At 50.6% G+C, this 16,757-nt stretch overlaps 2 protein-coding genes across 5 annotated transcripts in view; one reads left to right on the top strand and one right to left on the bottom strand.

Moving 5' to 3' along the window:
• Positions 1–4,428, top strand: part of TAF12 (TATA-box binding protein associated factor 12) — a 29,482-nt gene extending 25,054 nt beyond the window's left edge. For all 3 annotated transcript variants that reach the window (XM_007100878.4, XM_007100876.3, XM_028487278.2), the window contains 2 exons: positions 2,405–2,493; positions 3,955–4,428. In XM_007100878.4, the coding sequence (XP_007100940.1) occupies positions 2,405–2,493; positions 3,955–3,990 (125 nt within the window). In that variant the 3' untranslated portion in view covers positions 3,991–4,428. The remainder of the gene's footprint in view (positions 1–2,404; positions 2,494–3,954) is intronic.
• A 6,262-nt stretch (positions 4,429–10,690) lies between these two features.
• On the bottom strand, positions 10,691–14,951 carry RAB42 (RAB42, member RAS oncogene family). 2 transcript variants are annotated; one of them, XM_055083354.1, is made up of 2 exons: positions 14,713–14,951; positions 10,691–11,152 (listed from the first exon to the last, which is right to left on the bottom strand). In XM_055083354.1, exons 1-2 carry the CDS (start codon positions 14,949–14,951, stop codon positions 10,825–10,827), a joined length of 567 nt encoding a protein of 188 aa, XP_054939329.1. In that variant the 3' UTR covers positions 10,691–10,824. The 2 variants fall into 2 exon arrangements, with proteins under 2 accessions (XP_054939329.1, XP_007100968.2); XM_007100906.4 differs by lacking the exon at positions 10,691–11,152 and adding an exon at positions 12,600–13,923.
• Positions 14,952–16,757: the final 1,806 nt, after the last annotated feature.

Genomic DNA, 16,757 nt, shown 5'->3' on the forward strand with positions numbered 1-16,757 from the left:
GCCACAGAGCACAGGCTCCGGATGCGCAGGCCCAGCAGCCACGGCCCACGGGCCCAGCCGCTCCGCGGCATGTGGGATCCCCCCGGATCGGGGCACGAACCCGCGTCCCCCACATCGGCAGGCGGACTCGCAACTACTGTGCCACCAGGGAAGCCCCCCCACAATATATTTTAATCAGAATCTATTATAAACATGTATATGCAAATACACACATATTACACATACACATATGTTACCATATATATTACCATAAATGCTGTACAGTGCATGAATATTTATATTGTGATTACACCTGACATATGTTCCATTTGATTTGTCTGAAGTGAAGATCATTTGATTACTTTTCATGGTACAGAATTACTGAGTCAGTTATGCACGTAATGTTTCCTTGCAAGAATGTATCTTCAGTATATTCAATATGTGTATTTTTGAGACAGGATCTTTTTTCATAAATGTGAAAGTTAAATGAGATAATGAACATAGAATGCTTTGTACAATGCTGCTTTGTCCCAGCCATTTTGTTACACATTTTATTCACTAAATGTTGTTGCTATTCTATTAATATTATATAAAATATAAATACAGTTAACCCTTGAACAACACGAGTTTGAACTGCATACGGTCCACTTATTGGTGATTTTTTTCAGTAGTAAATTCTGCAGTACTACCTAACCCACGGTTGGTTAAATCTGCGAATATGGAGGAACTGCATTTATGGAGGAACAGCATGGTTGGAGGGCTGACTATAAGTTATATGCAGATTTTCAAGTGCAGGGAGGGTTGGCGCCCCTGACCCCTGCCTTGTTCAAAGGTCAACTGTACACACTTATTTAAATATATAGTTACACATACTTACATATTTGCATTCATGCCTGGTAGCTACTCTCTTTAAAGTGACTTTGCATATCCATATCCTGATCCACTTTGTGTTGATTGTAAAGTGTAATTCCCAGAGAATAATCTTAGTGTCACTTTCAAGTACTGACAACAACTTATTATTAGCAGAAAGTTTCATTTTTATTTTCAAAGAAATATTGGAAGAGAGCTGTATATAAAATTATTCTAGAACCAATCATGAATCATTCATTCACACAATATTTGCTGTGCATTAGACACAAAGTATAACTATAAAACCACTAATATTCAATTTGATTTTAAGTAAGTGCCTGCCTGGGGCAAATCAAATTTGCAAAACAAATGTTTTCAGTGCTCTAGGGGAGCATGATAAAGGAGTCCCCGTGTAACTCCTTTTGATTAGAGATTTATTCCCTAAATAATCTTGTGTAAGTAAAATTTTTTTTTTATATTGGATGTACTTAAAGTGCAGTACACTTTTTTTTTTTTTTTTGGCTGTGTTGAGTCTTCGTTGTTGTGTATGGGCGTTCTCTAGTTGCGGCGAGTGGGGGCTACTCTTCGTTGCGGTGCGCAGGCTTCTCATTGAGGTGGCTTCTCTTGTTGCTGACCACGAGCTCTAGGCATGTGGGCTTCAGTAGTTGTGGCATGTGGGCTCAGTAGTTGAGGCTCGTGGGCTCTAGAGCGCAGGCTCAGTAGTTGTGGCGCGTAGGCTTAGTTGCTCTGCAGCATGTGGGATCTTCCTGGACCAGGGCTCGAACCCATGTCCCCTGCATCGGCAGGCGGATTCTTAACCACTGTGCCACTAGGGAAGTCCAGGACACTTTTATATGTGGACTTAGGGGGCCATGTGGCTATGCCAGTTACTGAAAAAGTGGAAAAACCAAATCTCTGCCCTCTGATAACTTGTAGTGCCAGTCTTACAGGGATGGTCATATCCAGTGGCACAAGGACATGCAGCTGTGGCGTGGACATACCTGTGTCTGTATCTGTATCTCTATGTATTTATCCCAGGCTCTGGGATTGCATTATGCCATTGAAACCTCTCAACCATCCTCTCAGGTGGTTATTTCTGTTGTTACTACCATATAAAAGGTGAAGAAACTGAGACCAACGTCATATTGCTCCACAGTGAAGCAGCAGAAGTGGGGCTTGGCTCTTAACTCCAGATTGCAAAGAATGCCTTTCTGTTCCTATTCCTCCTTTCGGTTTGAGAGGGGTTACCTTGAGCATAGGGGTAAGACGATTGAAGAAACAAATAACTTTCCTTTCCTGAAGAGCTGCATGGAAACCTTAGGGCTCCACACTCAAAGTTTTGACTCATTTACCTCTTATTTCTTTGCAAGAAGGTCAAATAGTGTCCTTTAAAACCTTGGAGGCACCATATGTGATTCCCGCATTTGTGTCCCACAGAGCCCCTCTGCAGAGTTACTGTTAATTAGTACAGTTGATTGCCCAGATTAGTCCTCCCTGACCCTTGTCTGAGGGTCACACTGCACCTTGACACTGCCTTCCTGGTCCCCTTATCTCTGTGTGGGCTTCTTCCTTACAGAACGCCAGTGGAACATGTGGATCCCAGGATTTGGCTCTGAAGAAATACGACCCTACAAAAAAGCTTGCACCACAGAAGCTCACAAACAGGTGAGAAGGCTTCAGAGTCTCGGGCCAGCCACAGCTGGTCCCTTGAGCTGTGTCTCAGAGAGAATGCACACAGCTACCATCACTGTGGTTGTCATTTCCCCCAAATGTCAGAGAGGGCAAGAGGCAGCAGGGCTGCACAGGAGATCAGCCAGATTTTTCCTAGGTGCTTTGTTGTTCCCATATGGGGTCTCAGTTTTTTCTCTCAACTCTAATGGGTGCCACTTAAAGCTGTTGATTCTAGGTTCTTCTAACCTGTATGGAACTCGCCCCCTCCACATCTCTTTAAAGAAATCTTCCTTCATTGTTGCTGATTTGAACATCATATAGGGCCCTCCAGCTAGAGGGCAGTTTAAGGAAAGCAGAAATATGCTGTACTTGTGCTAGGAGGTAGCACCCAGGCTGCTTTGCCAGGCATCTGGCCTCTGCCCCAGCTTAACCTTTGTTCTCCGTCCCTCTTACTGCAGAACTGAGGGGTCAGTAAGAGAACCTGTCTCCACTTCTGCTGGGGAACAAGCTGTCCCAGTCATTGGTCAGTCTCATAACAATGTTGGCCTCCATTTGACAAGTCTTAATTTAACTGGCTACTCTGATTTGAAAAGTGGGCTTTTTCCAAGCTTGATGGCCACAGTCGGGCAGTTCTGGCTGCGTGTACCTCGCTTTTCCATAGCCTGGGATCTCTGGAGTGGGTATGTTTACAGAGCTCATAGAGGAAGCCCTACAAGGAGACCGCCAATAGCCGGAATCGAAGGACTGCAATGTTGTTCAGAAGGAAGTCCCTCCAGACAGTAGACGGTCATTTGGCTCTGCTCTCAAATTATCCACTTTTCAGCCCTATTTATTTATTTATCAATCAACCAATATCATAATGTTCAAACAATCTCTTAGTCAAAAAGGGTGAGCAAAGCAAGTCATTAATTTGGCCAGTGGCTGGTAATAGTAAGATTTGAAACCCATGATCTGAATGTTTCTCTGATGGGTTATGGTGGAAATTGTTAAGGTCGGTTTTCCTTCATTGCAGGCTATCAAGTGAGGAATGTCAGCTCCCTTTACGTGTTGGCAACAGGCTCAAAACAGAGCCCTCTTCCTTATTTTCTCCATCATCAGAGAAGGAGATTAGGGGAAGGGGGTAAGCCTAGAAAGCACGTTTTGATGGCCTGTCCCTTAAATCCCCAAAAGGCAGGAGCTGTCACCTTCTGCTTTTAACTGTTTTTGCCATCCTGCTAGTATAGGGCTTTTGGGGTCCTTTGGTCAATGAAATGGGTCCACTGGCCTATGGAAACTTCTCTTAGGGCCCTGCAGACTGTGCTTGAGTTAAAAGGAACTGCTGAGCTGCCTTGTGCCTGTAGGTTCCTGAGGAGTCCAGCCTGTGGTGTAGACCATGCTACCTGGTAGCCACACATGGATGTCCCGGAAAGTTCCTGACTCTAATCTGTGTAATTGCTTATTTCTCTCTCCGTTCAGAGAATGGCATTGATCCGGAAAACAACCAAGAAATAACACACGGAAAGGTCAGGGAATGGACAACAATGTATTTGGAGATACTTGAGCTGAGACCTCAGCCATCTCATCCTTGGATTTTTTTTTTTAATGCTTTACAGAGAAGCATATATTTTTTATTAACAGTGCAGCAATATCTATAATGACTGAGAGGATCTGCCAAAAGAATAAAGCCTCCTACCCCAACTTCCGGTCCCTTTTTCCTGCCATCTCAAAGAGGAGCAGTGTATCTTCCAGAGAAGATTTTATTTGTGGTTTATTATATAAGTGATTGAATTGGGGAAAAGCATTATGGTCTTGTTTGGTGAGAGAGTATTAGCAGGATTTGTAGAGGTTTTTGTTTCCTTCTCCCTCCCCCTTTTCCCTGTACTTTGTAATGTCAGTGTTTATATGAATATGACTTTCATTTGCTTTTCCAGAATAAAGAAGTTATTAATCGAAAGACACAGGGTGCATGGCTTACAGCCTTTGAAATGCCAGAGGAGGGTAAGCAAGGCTGGATGTAGCTCTCTAGTCAGCAGATGGCAGCACCATTATTGATTTCTGTGATGGAGGAAAAGACCCAGGAATTTTTCCATTTTACTCCAAGGAAGGCCTTACCATCAGTAGGACTTTTAGTCCAGATTGTCTGCCATAAGAATTGAGCAGGGTGACCTTCTCTCATGAGCCCCAACCTGAAGAGGCATCCTGGTTTTGGGAAATCCTTTTTTGACCTGCTCTTCTGGAACTTCTGGAGTTCATCCTTGACGCTAAGAAAGGATGGCAGTAGACTTGGAGAAAGGCCTTTCTGTGCAGGTTTCTCTGTGTTCTTAGTTGTTGGTGTCCCTGATCCTAGTATTTTTACCATCGTGCAGAGGAAACCAGGCCCCTTGAGACCTCAGGGTCATGACCTTCAGTGGCACCTAGCATCATCCTGTTCTGTTTCTGGCAGAGCCCTTGTGGATTGTGAGGGTTCCGTGGGCTTCAGGGAGTGTAGCTGTTCCACCCAGGGGCCACCAGCATGGATACATCCACCTTGCCGTGTTTGGGCCTCTGCCTCCTGAGGCTTGGTCTGTGGTGGGACCCTGCTTTTCACTCCCTCCCACCCTGGGTTTGGCTCCATGACCCATCTCTTCACAGCTCTTAGATCTCTTTTTTTGTTTTTGTTTTTTTGCTGTACGCGGGCCTCTCACTGTTGTGGTCTCTCCCGTTGCGGAGCGCAGGCTCCAGACGCACAGGCTCAGCGGCCATGGCTCACGGGCCCAGCTGCTCCGTGGACTGGGGCACGAACCCGTATCCCCTGCATTGGCAGGCGGACTCTCAACCACTGCACCACCAGGGAAGCCCGACAGCTCTTAGATCTCTTGAGTGAGCAGCTTGAAAGCTGTGCTGATGTCACCCTTGCTTTCGGCTGAGGTCTCAACGTAGTGAGCGCCCCAAGAGGCAGCCAGCTTCTCCCCTCCCCCCGGCATCACCTCTCCCTCAACCACCAGGTCACTCTTGTGGCCTACCACCAGGAAGAGGATGTTGGAGGGTTTTGCTTTCTCCAGAACCTCCCGATGCCGCTGGGGGACGCTCTCAAAGGATGTTCTATTGGTGATTACCAAGCCGCAAAAGGTCTCCTGCCAAGTTCCTGCAGTAGGAGCGAGTCATTGGCCTCGGCAGTCAAGAAGGAATCCAGAATTAGTTTTGAATCCTCCATTGAGGACAGAAGGGGACGGGAATCAGGGCAGTTTAATGGAAAGAGCTGGGTAGAGTCAAAATACCTCAGTTCTTGATCAGCTGCATGACAGGTGAATGGCTTCATCCAGCTAGTCGTCTTGTCCTGTATGTATACTGAGAGGCTTCTTCATTCAGCAAGTATTTATAAGCTCTGCCCCTGCCCATGCCAGGCATGGCCTGCAATGATGAATGAAAACGGGGAGCAGCCTGCCACTGAATGAAAGGAAAACTGCTTCCATGACCAGGGCTGCAAAGAAGAGACTCCCAGGGCTGGGGAGGGCTTCTGAACAGTAGAGCTGTAATTTGAGGAACCCAAGGGGAGGCGTGGGGATCACTTTCAAGGAGAGAGAGCTGCACGTATGCCAGCCCTGATGCCGTGTGATGAGGCAAGACGGGCCAGGTCCTGCAGTATCTTTCGTAGGCCCCAGCAAAGAGTGGCCTTTACACAAAAGTAGCAGGAGCCATTGAAGGATTTTAAGCAGAAGCATCATGCGGTCAGGTTGGTGTTTTGAAAAGCTCACTCTGGCCAGACAGTGGAGGGGGAAGAGAGGGCATTTGTGGAAGCAGAGGTTCCTGAGAAGGTTGTTGCCTGGACTGAGGTATTTGTGAGGAAATGGAGAGAAGGGGGAAATCCAACAGCTGTTTAAGTGGTGACTGGAGGTGGGGGTACTGGAGAGCGGGGTGTCACCCGGTGATCTGTGGGGAGTCTTCTGACTCGGTGCCTGGGGCAGCTCAGCCCCTCGCCCTGGGCACGACGCCCTCTACCTTGCTAAGTAACCAGGCCCACCTGATTTCCAGAGCCCAGCACAGTCTGAGCACACATAGGACTTAATACATGCTGAGGAGCCCAAGGGGTGGCAGGGCTGGTGAATTCGTGTGCTCCAGTGTTGGGAGGGTCTTGGTAAGAATGCTTATTAGGTGCCATGTTTTATGCTAAACACCTTCTGTGGATAAGCTTGTTTTCCCAACAGACCTGAAGAAACAAGTGTTTGTCAAGCACTTTGTTTGCAATATCTCATTTAATCCCATTTTCCAATGAGGAAACTAAAATTTAGAGTTTAAGTAATTTACTCAAGATCACACAGGTAGGACTTCCCTGGTGGCGCAGTGGTTAAGAATCTGCCTGCCAACCAGGCAGGCAGATTCTTCCCTGTTTGAGCCCTGGTCCGGGAAGATCCCACATGCCGTGGAGCAACTAAGCCCGTGCGCCACAACTACTAAGCCTGTGCTCTAGAGCCCACGAGCCACAACTACTGAGCCCGTGTGCCACAACTACTGAAGCCCGCGTGCCTAGAGCCCGTGCTCCGCAACAAGAGAAGCCACTGCAATGAGAAGCCTGCGCACCGCAAAGAAGAGTAGCCCCTGCTCGCTGGAACTAGAGAAAGCCCGTGTGCGGCAACGAAGACCCAACGCAGCCAAATAAATAAATGAATAAATACACAAATTAAAAAAAAAAAAGAATGAACCAAAAGGCAGGTGTAGGAGGTGGTCACAAAAACGGGGGTGAGTTTTGAGGACACAGAAGAAGCCATCTGGGATGAGGAAGCCATCCTGGAGAGGGTCCCTCGTGCATGAGGTGAAGCAGGGAGGAGGAAGACAGAGCTGGACTAAGCTCTCACAGTTCCCTATAGTTAGGAAAGGCCCCCGGAGTCACCCAGTGTAGCCTCTTATTTTACAGGTAAGGATATCGAGGGCTGGAGAGATCATGTAGGCTGCCCGTGGTCACAGGGTAGGCCAGGACTCAGACCTGTGCTCTTGGTCCAGAGTTCATCTTTGTCATGGCCACCAAGGCCCCCTCTCTTCCTGATGGGTGGGCTCTCCCCCTCAGGAGTGGGTGGTGACCTTTCCTGGCCAGCTGGACCCCCAGGCTCTGCCTCCATGAAGGGCACTGAGAAGTCCACCGCAACTGCCTGGGCAACACCCTCAACAGAGATGCCCTCCATGTAGTGTCTCAACAAGGATGGTTTGTCCACATTTGGGTCTCCTGGGAGGAGAATGTGGAACTGGTACTGCCAGAGAGGGTCCATGTGGTGCAGGAGACCAGCCAGGAGGAGAAGCGAGCCCAGAACTGAGGCATAAACCACGTGGTCTGGGGCTGGCTCAGACTTGCAGTGAGAGACGTAGAGCCAGAACCCAAAGGCAATCAGGGGCTTTTGGGTCTAGGCTCCCCAGGATATGCCCAGACCCAGGCTTAGTGAAGCCTCCGGGACAGAGTGCCATTTGAAACCACCATGCAGAACTGAGTCCCTTCAAGACAGAAGCAGGACTTCCCCAAAATAGAGGCCCTGGTCCTATACCGATCCTGAGAAGTCCCCAGGTATAGCTCAAAAGACTGTGGGCAGCAGGCCACAGCCCCCATATGCGAGGATGTCCTTCCTTCTCTCTGCTGGCCTGAGTCCCAGCCCTAAGTCTGTACCTACAGGAGGGAGGGCTGTGCAGTGTGAGACTTGCCTCTCCCAACACTGGGAGTTCCATGGCACATGTCCCAGCCAGGGGCCCTGGGGAAATCCTCCAACACCTGTCAACCACAGACAGAGCACCAGTTCCCCCTCCAGAGCCAGGATCCTAAGAATAACATTTATAAAGAGAAGGGAGAGTAAAACAAGGTTGGCCATTCCTGCTGGTATTTGTTGAAGCTGAGTTACGAGTACAAGAAGTTCTTCAAACTACTTTATACTTTTTTAATTGGAGTATAATTGCTTTACAATGTTGTGTTAGTTTCTGCTGTACAGTGAAGTGAATCAGCTATATGTATACATATATCTCCTCCCTCTTGGACCTCCCTCCCCCGCCCATCCCCCCCATCCAGGTCACCACAGAGCACCAAGCTGAGCTCCCGGTGCTGTACAGCAGGTTCCCACTAGCTAGCTATTTTACACGTGGTAGCGTATTTATGTCAAGCCTAATCTCCCAGTTCATCCCACACTACCCTTGCCCACCCCCACCCATGTCCACACGTCCGTTCTCTACATCTGCGTTAGTTTCTTTACTCTTGGTTATGTTTTGAATTTTCCCTAATGGTATTTAAAAGCCCCGTGTTCCCCTGCCCAAGGCAGCCTCCCCAAGGGAATCAGCCCTGGCCTTGAAGAGCTACCCTCTAATGGGGCAAAAAGGTACAACAGTGCCTGAAATCTGCAAAGAAAGCCAACTCAAGTTAGTGCCCTGAAGGCTCAGAGAAGGAACTGATATGTTAGGCTGGACTAAGCCTTGAAGGGTGAACAGAGTTTTGACAGATATGGAGAAAGGTCATTCCAGGCACGGGAAGGACACATGAAGGACACAGAGGGGGCTTGTTGGCAGAAGGAACTTAACATTTATTAGGCACTTAACACACGTTGTCATATTTAATCCTCTAACAAACCTGTGAGGTAGGACTCATTCTTATTTTACCATGAAGAGACTGAGGCTCAGAGGCAGAGGATAGATCTGGGTTCCCACCTAGATCGCTTCCATTCCAGCCTGTGCAGTGTGGGTAGTATGGGTCTTCCTTCTTCATCCACTAGGTTTCAGTGGCTCCCAGAGCAGGCAAGGTTGTCAGAAAGGGTCCCATGGGTGGCAGACTTTTGGCTCTGTTCCTTCTAAAGGGAAAAGGGGATGGATTCAAGCCTGGGTTGCAAGGTTTTCAGGCTGAGGAAGCAGCTTATGGAAAGCCTTGGAGGCCAGGTAGCCTGACCTTGTCCATGCTGCTATGGTTGGAGGATTTGGCCAGGGTGCTGCCTTGGAGAGCTAGCTTTGCTCGCTCAGAATAACCTGGGGATAGACCTGAAGGGACGATTCTGGAGCTCCACTCTTGGTAAGAAAGCAGAGCCCAGCCCATATCTCTGGAAGGGGGTCAGGATCTTTTAAGAACTTTGTTAGAGTCTGGAATCCTTGTTATTTCCCCAAAGTGTGTACTTTGGTAGTCTCTGTTCCCTAAAAGTGATCAATAGTAAAACCCTCGGGAAGAAGGGGACTTCCATCTTGTGAATTCCTGTGTGTGACAAGGGTGTGACAAGTACTGCATTTGATTTGTCATCTAATCCTTTCTAAAACCTTTGAGTTAGGTATTACTATCCCCAACTTATAGATGAGTCCACTGAGGCTTACAGAGATGAAGTGAGTTCCCCAGGGTCCCACAACTGTACATAGTAGAACTGAGATTCAAAACCAGTTTTGACCGCAAAGCTTGCCCTGTTTTTGGCAGCTGGGATAATGCGATGGTTAGGAGGTGATATTTTTCTGAGTGTTGCAGGCAGATCAGATAATACAGGGAGAGGGGAAAGTGTTGGGGCCTTCCCTGCAAAGGAAACAGCATGTGCAAAGCCCAGGGCTGCAGGTGGTTGGGAACCTGGGCAAAGTGGGTGGAGACGCTGTAGGACCAGATCAGATTGGACTGGGGGGAAAGGGTTTGGATTTTACCCTGTAGGCATGGGGAGCCAGGGAAGGATTCTAGGAGGCGGGCAGGCAGGTCAAATGTGTATTTTAAAAAGATCCCCTGGGGCAATGTGGATGCTAAATCACACCCTACAGGCCTGAGACCCTCAAGAGGTGTGGCACAATCTACACTAAAGACGGCCGGGCCTGGGCCTGCTCCCAGGAGAGAGGGCGCCTGCTTCTGAACAGTGGGCAGCCCTCAGGAGGGCATGCCCCTCTCGGCCACTTGCCCACTCTCCAGTCCTATTCTGTGCCTTTCCTCTAGCTAGTGGGCTGGGCAGGGCTGCTTCCTACTGCTGGGTCAGAATCACTCTCATTAAAGCCATTTACAGTCTCCAGAGGTTTTGCCACACTGATGGTGCTTGTGAGTGTGGGATCACAGCCTTAAAGCATAAGGTAGGACCTTCTGGGCCTGGCCTGAGGTGGTGGACAAGGCTGTTGGAACACTGAGCTGGCCCGGGGTTTACCGACTGAGCCACGTCAGTTTCCCCTCCTGGACTTTAGGTTCCTGTCTTTGAAATGGACAAGATCAGCCTGACCTTACAAGGTTGCTTCATGGTTAATAATAAGTCATAGAAATAATAATAATAGTAATTGTAATAATATAATAAGCAATAGAAATAGGTCACAGTGTGTGAGCCCATACATATTGTAGGAATTCACATAATACATTAATCTTCACAACAACCCTGTGAGACAAAAACTATTATTATCCCCATTTTATAGATGGGAAACTGAAGCTGAGAGAGATGTGTGACTACAGTCTGCTGAACATTCCTCAAGGGAGGCAGCTGGAGACAATGGGCAACATCTCTTCCTTGGTGGACCTTGCCCTGGGTGGGCAGGGCCTTCAGGCTGGTTCTTCCACAGTCGGCCAGGATTGTGAGAGGGGAGAAGCTCAGTTTTTTCTTTCTTTCTCCAGGGACTTGGGGATTTTTTTTTTTTTTTAAGCACCAGACAGCCAAATCCCCACCACCATCCGCAGGACCAGCTGCTCATCTCCCAAACAAGCCTCAGTTTAGCAGACCTGTACTCCTGTCCAGGGAAGCTGTGGGAGATGAGAAAACACAGACCGAGTTGAGGGTAATTCCCTGCTTCTTCACTTCATTCTAGCACTCAGATCTGCAGTAAATTCCTAGAAAGAGCCCAGAGCTCTTCCTTGCCTCAGGGCTCCTCCCTCACTTACTGGTTTCATTTAACTTCTCTGGGCCTCAGTCTCAACATCAGTAAAATGGAATAATAATACTATAAGAAGTGCCCAATCAATGCTGAATACTGTTCCTTCTGCCTAGATCTCTGCTCTTAGCTCAGCTCTTCCTCCTCCTCCTCCTCCAGGTCTCAGATCAAAGGCCATCTCTTGAGAGAGGCCTTCCTTGACCACCTGCTCTAAAGGAGGCCCCCATCACCCTCAGGCCCATCTTCCAGATCTGTGGTCTTCATAGCACTTACAACTGGAAATCATTTAGTTCCACTTACTAGTTTTTTTCTCTTCCACTAGAATGTCAGCCCTAGGACTGCTTTTCTGTCATGTTCACTGCTGTATTCCCACAGCCCAGATCAGAGTAGATGCTCATTTTATTTTATTTATTTATTTTTTGGCCGCACACGCAGCTTGCGGAATCTTGGTTTCCCGACCAGGGATTGAACTGGGGCCCTCGGCAGTAAAAGCCCAGAGTCCTAACCACTGCACTGCCCGGGAATTCCCGATGCTCATTTTAAAGCATTTTTGAAGGAATGATAAAGTACTTGAAAGCAAATCATTTCCCTCTCTTGGCCCAAGCTTTCTCATCTGCGAAATGAGGATAATCGTGCAGACCTTGAAAGACTGTCAGAAGGATGAGTGATGCTTTAAAAAGAGGAGGCAGACACAGGTTACTGAGGGGGAATCTGAGACTCAGGAAGGTGGGGTAACTGGCCCTGGGTTGCAAAGTGAGTTAAGTGGTTGTGCTCTTTTTTTTTTTTTTTTTTGCGGTATGCGGGCCTCTCTGTTGTGGCCTCTCCCGTTGCGGAGCACAAGCTCCGGAAGCACAGGCTCAGCGGCCATGGCTCACGGGCCTAGCCGCTCCACGGCATGTGGGATCTTCCCGGACTGGGGCACGAACCCGTGTCCCCTGCATCGGCAGGTGGACGCTCAACCACTGTGCCACCAGGGAAGCCCGGTTGTGCTCTTTTTGCTGTGGCAACTGCCCATGCCCTGCCCATGCCCACTGGCACAATGACACCCCCAAGATACCCCCTCTACACCTGCTGAGATCCTTCCTTCCATAAAGCCTTCTTGCATTGCTGCTGGACATTTTGTGCCTAGCAGTTTCTGCTGCAGCTTAAGTTCCCCAGGAGGCAGATTCTGAGCGGGAACTCAGTGTGCAGACTTTTATGAGGGGATTCTTGAGGTCAGTGCCTGCTTGCGGGGAGGAAGGGAAGAAAGGATTGAGCATGAGAATTTAGCTGCGATGTTGTCGAAACAGTGGCCTCAAGTGACCCCATGGAGAGTGATGAAGCTGGGTTTTTCCTTCAGAGTTGTCTAGAGTTGAGACAAGGGGGCCAGGCCTTTGAACAGTGCCCCCGCCCCCCAATAGACCCAACAGATTGACGCTGGACTGTGGGCTGCCCCGGATGGGTGGGCAGTTCCCAGAGAGATTAAACTGAGCTCCACCACCAGGCAGCCCTCCCAGCAGCTGGGAGGTGCAGTGGGGAGGAGGCTATGGGTTCTTCAGCCCTGAGGGGAGATCTTGGTGGCTAATCACAGTGTCCACCGTGTGCCCAACAGATGAGCTGTTCATATTCATCCCTGTCTCTCAGATCCAGATCCAGTCCCTGGCCTTGGAGTAGGGGCACTGGGCAGCAACCTGGGTTTGAGGGCACACTTTCTCATCCAAACCTGAGGACCTAAGGAGGCTCCAAGGCTGGCTCAGCCTGAAATTCCCCGCACCTGTCCTTGCCTGTGCAGCAGCGTCCAAACGCTGAGTGGTTCAGCATCCGAGCCCAGGGACACTGCCAGAAATGGCCACATCCCAGCCAAGGGAGGAAAGAGCGGTGATGACAGTTCTTGCCATTCGATTCTCATTGTGTGGGAGGCTCTGGCTGAGCGTAGCCCATTCATTATCTCATTCGTGCCCACAACCCCCTGTGAGGCGGGGTCTTCTATGAGTTCCTCTGACCATGGAGGAAACAGGCTCAAGGACAGGAAGCTGCACACCTGGGCTCTTAGATCTTTCTAGTAGAAAGGGGCTGAGCTCTTGAGACCCCCAAATCCAGGAGACAAGACTGTACCAGGATACTGTTTATATTAACCCTCAGGATAGATTCTGCCATATGCCCTCCAGAGAGATACTAACACTCCCCATCTCACCAGCACTTATGAGGTCCACACTGCATTAACCCTTTCCCTCCCAGAGTCAACACTTGCATGGGCCCGGGTGCTGTGTGCTGCTGGGGGGCCTGGGGATTTGGGTGTTCTGGATGAGCCGGACACCCCCCCAGTCCTCCTCCAGTTTGACGTCCCCCTGCTGCAGGGCATGCTGGATGGCATCAGTGAGGGTGCTGAAGGCCAGGTCCACGTTGCAGTTATTTTTGGCGGAGGTCTCCATGAAGGCCATGCCCAGGGAAGCAGCCAGCTCCTCTGCCTCCTGGGCCGAGACACAACGGGTGCTCTGCAGGTCACTCTTGTGGCCAACCAGCAGGAAGATCGGCTTGTCGGGGCCCTGAGTGGCCATGACCTCCTGGTGCCAGTCCCGGATGTGTTCAAAGGACTTCCTGTTTGTCACATCAAAGACCAGCAGGACACCCACCACATTCCGGTAAAAGGACCTGGTGATGCACCTGACGGTGGGAGGGAGTGAGTTGGGAGAGGCTTATGCCTTCAAGACATCTGATGCAGGACCACGCCCTCCGTACACTGATTGCCTCACACCCCCAAAGCTCATTTCACACTGCCCTGTGCTTCTCTTTCCCCGTGTCTGTCTCGCCCAAGTGACTGTGTGCTCCCCAGTTAGTCAGCAGTTTGATTCCCATACACTCCTGACCATTCCTCCATTCCTGGAGGAAGCCTCATGTTTTCCTGATCGCAGGTCTTTTTTCCCCCATTCTCTGCCTGGCAAACGCCTACACATCCTTCATGGCCAACACGAATCTCTCTTCCTTTCACGTCTCCTTTACACCTCCCTCTCTGTCCTCCTGTGGGCTCTCTCAGCACCCAGGTCATTCATGCCTCCAAGTTTCAATATCGAACATCCATCCCTCTGGGGCGGGCGTCAGGTCTTTATTTTTGTTTGTTTGTTTTTTTGGTTTGTTTGGCTGCGCCAGGAGTCGTGCGGGATCTTAGTTCCCCCACCAGAGTTCGAACCCGTGCCCCCTGCGTTGGAAGGCGATTCTTAACTACTGGACCGCCAGGGAAGTCCCAACCTGCTGTTATGTGTAGGATGAAGGACTCAAGAGTGAAGGCCCAGGCCCAGGGCAGAGACCCCCAGATCTCTACTTGGGCCACTGAGGCTGACCCCTCTGAGGGATCCCCATGGCCAGGTGGACCAGGACTGACCCCGCCCCAGCCCGAGGCCCCTCACGCCAGCCCCTTCTCGTCCCTCCCCGCCCCACCTTCCACCCACCGCGCACCTGAAGCGCTCTTGGCCCGCCGTGTCCCAGAGCTGCAGCTTCACGCGCGGCCCGGCCCGCAGCTGCAGAGTGCGGCTGTAGAACTCGACGCCCACCGTGGGCACCGACTCGAGCTCCGGCTCGGGTTCCGGGATCCCGGGCGCGCCCGCCACGTAGCGCAGCAGCAGCGACGTCTTGCCCACGGCCGCGTCCCCCAGCAGCGCGATCCGAAACTGGTAGCGGCAGCCCCCCGCCTCCATGTCGGGCGTCTGGCCTCCCGGGGCCCAGCCACCAACTATGCGGCCCCGCCCCCGCCCAGTCACGGGGCCCCGCCCCCGCCTCAGGGCGGCCGCTGAGCCACCCAGACCCGGGACTGGAGAACCTGGGGCGTCTTCAGCACCGGGGGGTGGGGCCGGGCCCCGAGGAAGCCACCGGGCCCGGTGGAAACACCTGGACAAGTCACTTCTTGCTCCGAGCCTCAGTTTCCTCCTCTGTAAAATGGAGGAAACTTCATTTTTGGAAACTTCATCCTTACTTCAAGGATGAAGAGATTAACCTAGATAATGTGGGGAGAAGGACTAGGGAAGAACGATAACCAAACGTGCACTGGCCTGGGACCAGCAGCGCCAGAGCGTCCACTGTATTCATCCGTTGGGGTGGCTTCTCTCTGCAGCCCCACTCTCTATTAGTCCCCCAGCCGGGCCCCTGCTGCTGCTGGACCTGGAGACACCCCTGGAGAAAGTTGGTTTATAGGTGCTCTTTCCCCCCCAGGTGCCCCTTTCCTGGAGCCCCACTGGCCCTGGCCTGGGGCCTCCCGTTCAGTGTTCAGGGTCAATGTTCAACAGCACCCACTGCTTCCTCCCCTCCTGCCTGTGCGGGGCCCCAGGGCCCAGAGAAGGACTTGCACACAGGCAGCAGACAGACCACTGCAATTCCAGAGGGAGTGCAGTTTGCTTGTGGACTGACTGGACAGCTAACATTAATGAGGTGAGATGGTCAGTTCCTTATGCTCTGGGACAGCAACCCTTTGAGAAGGCCAGAGTGTGCCCATTTTAGAGCTGAGGAGACTGAAGCTCAGATGTGTGGCTTGTCTCAGGTCACAGTAGGGCTGGGCCTCACATCCAGATTTGTCTCACTCTTCATTACCCCTTGATGTCACAAAAGGGGACCGCAAAGCAAGTTCCCAAAGGACCAGGGCTAAGTGGTCAGGTTCCACTTGGATTAGGGGCAAGGGTAAAGCAGGTACATCTGCATTCAATATGTACTCCACTCTTTCCAGTCTGGCCTTCTTGACACCCAGGACATAAAGGCTGGAGTTCTGGTTGGTCCCAAACAGCTTGTCTGTTGGTTTAATCCCACTATCCCACTGCGGGTGGATGTTACCAGTTTAACTTGTGACAAATTGGCAGTGAGAAGCAGGTCTCACTAATGTAAACCATCTGATCATCACATTTCCTCCTTACACAACCTTATGAGTAGGTGTTAGTCTGCCCAGTGTTGCTGTTGTTGTTAAACATTTATTTATTTATTTGGCTGCATTGGGTCTTCGTTGTGGCACGCACGCTTCTCTCTAGTTGCAGCGCGCCAGCTCTAGAGTGCGCAGGCTTAGTTGCCTGCGGTATATGGGATCTTAATTCCCCGACCAGGGGTTGAACCCATGTCCCCTGCGTTGGAAGGCGGATTCTAAACTACTGGACCACCAGGGAAGTCCCTGCCCAGTGTTTTTTACAGATGAGAAAACTGAGGCTCAGAGAAGTTAAGTAACCAGCCCAAGATCACTCAGCACGGAAGACAGACTAGCTGCCAAGTCTGTTTCTGGCTGGACAGTTTGGGGACCTGGGAAGGCCCAGGTTTTCTTGTGGCTAACTCTAAGCAAATCTGTGAGAAGCCATTTTGTCAGGTCTCCTAGTAATCCTGGCTTTTGGTCACCTGCAGTAACCTGAACGGTCCCAAGTCTCTGCTTGCCTCCACCTCCAGGAGGAGCGGAGGGGGGGGCACCAGCTAGGGTATGTGTGCTGGGGAAGGAATCCGCCCTGCCAGCTCTGCCCAAACCAGGAGGGTCTGCC

Source organism: Physeter macrocephalus, chromosome 3 (assembly GCF_002837175.3).
Source record: "Physeter macrocephalus isolate SW-GA chromosome 3, ASM283717v5, whole genome shotgun sequence".
Lineage (NCBI taxonomy): Eukaryota > Metazoa > Chordata > Mammalia > Artiodactyla > Physeteridae > Physeter > Physeter macrocephalus.

Excerpts from the sequence above, each read along its gene's own strand:
- RAB42 (XM_007100906.4), bottom strand. The coding sequence starts at position 14,951 with ATGGAGGCGGGGGGCTGCCGCTACCAGTTTCGGATCGCGCTGCTGGGG. Across the intron at positions 13,924-14,712 it reads GCGGGCCAAGAGCGCTTCAG|GTGCATCACCAGGTCCTTTT; the intron begins GTGCGCGGTGGG and ends TCCCACCGTCAG.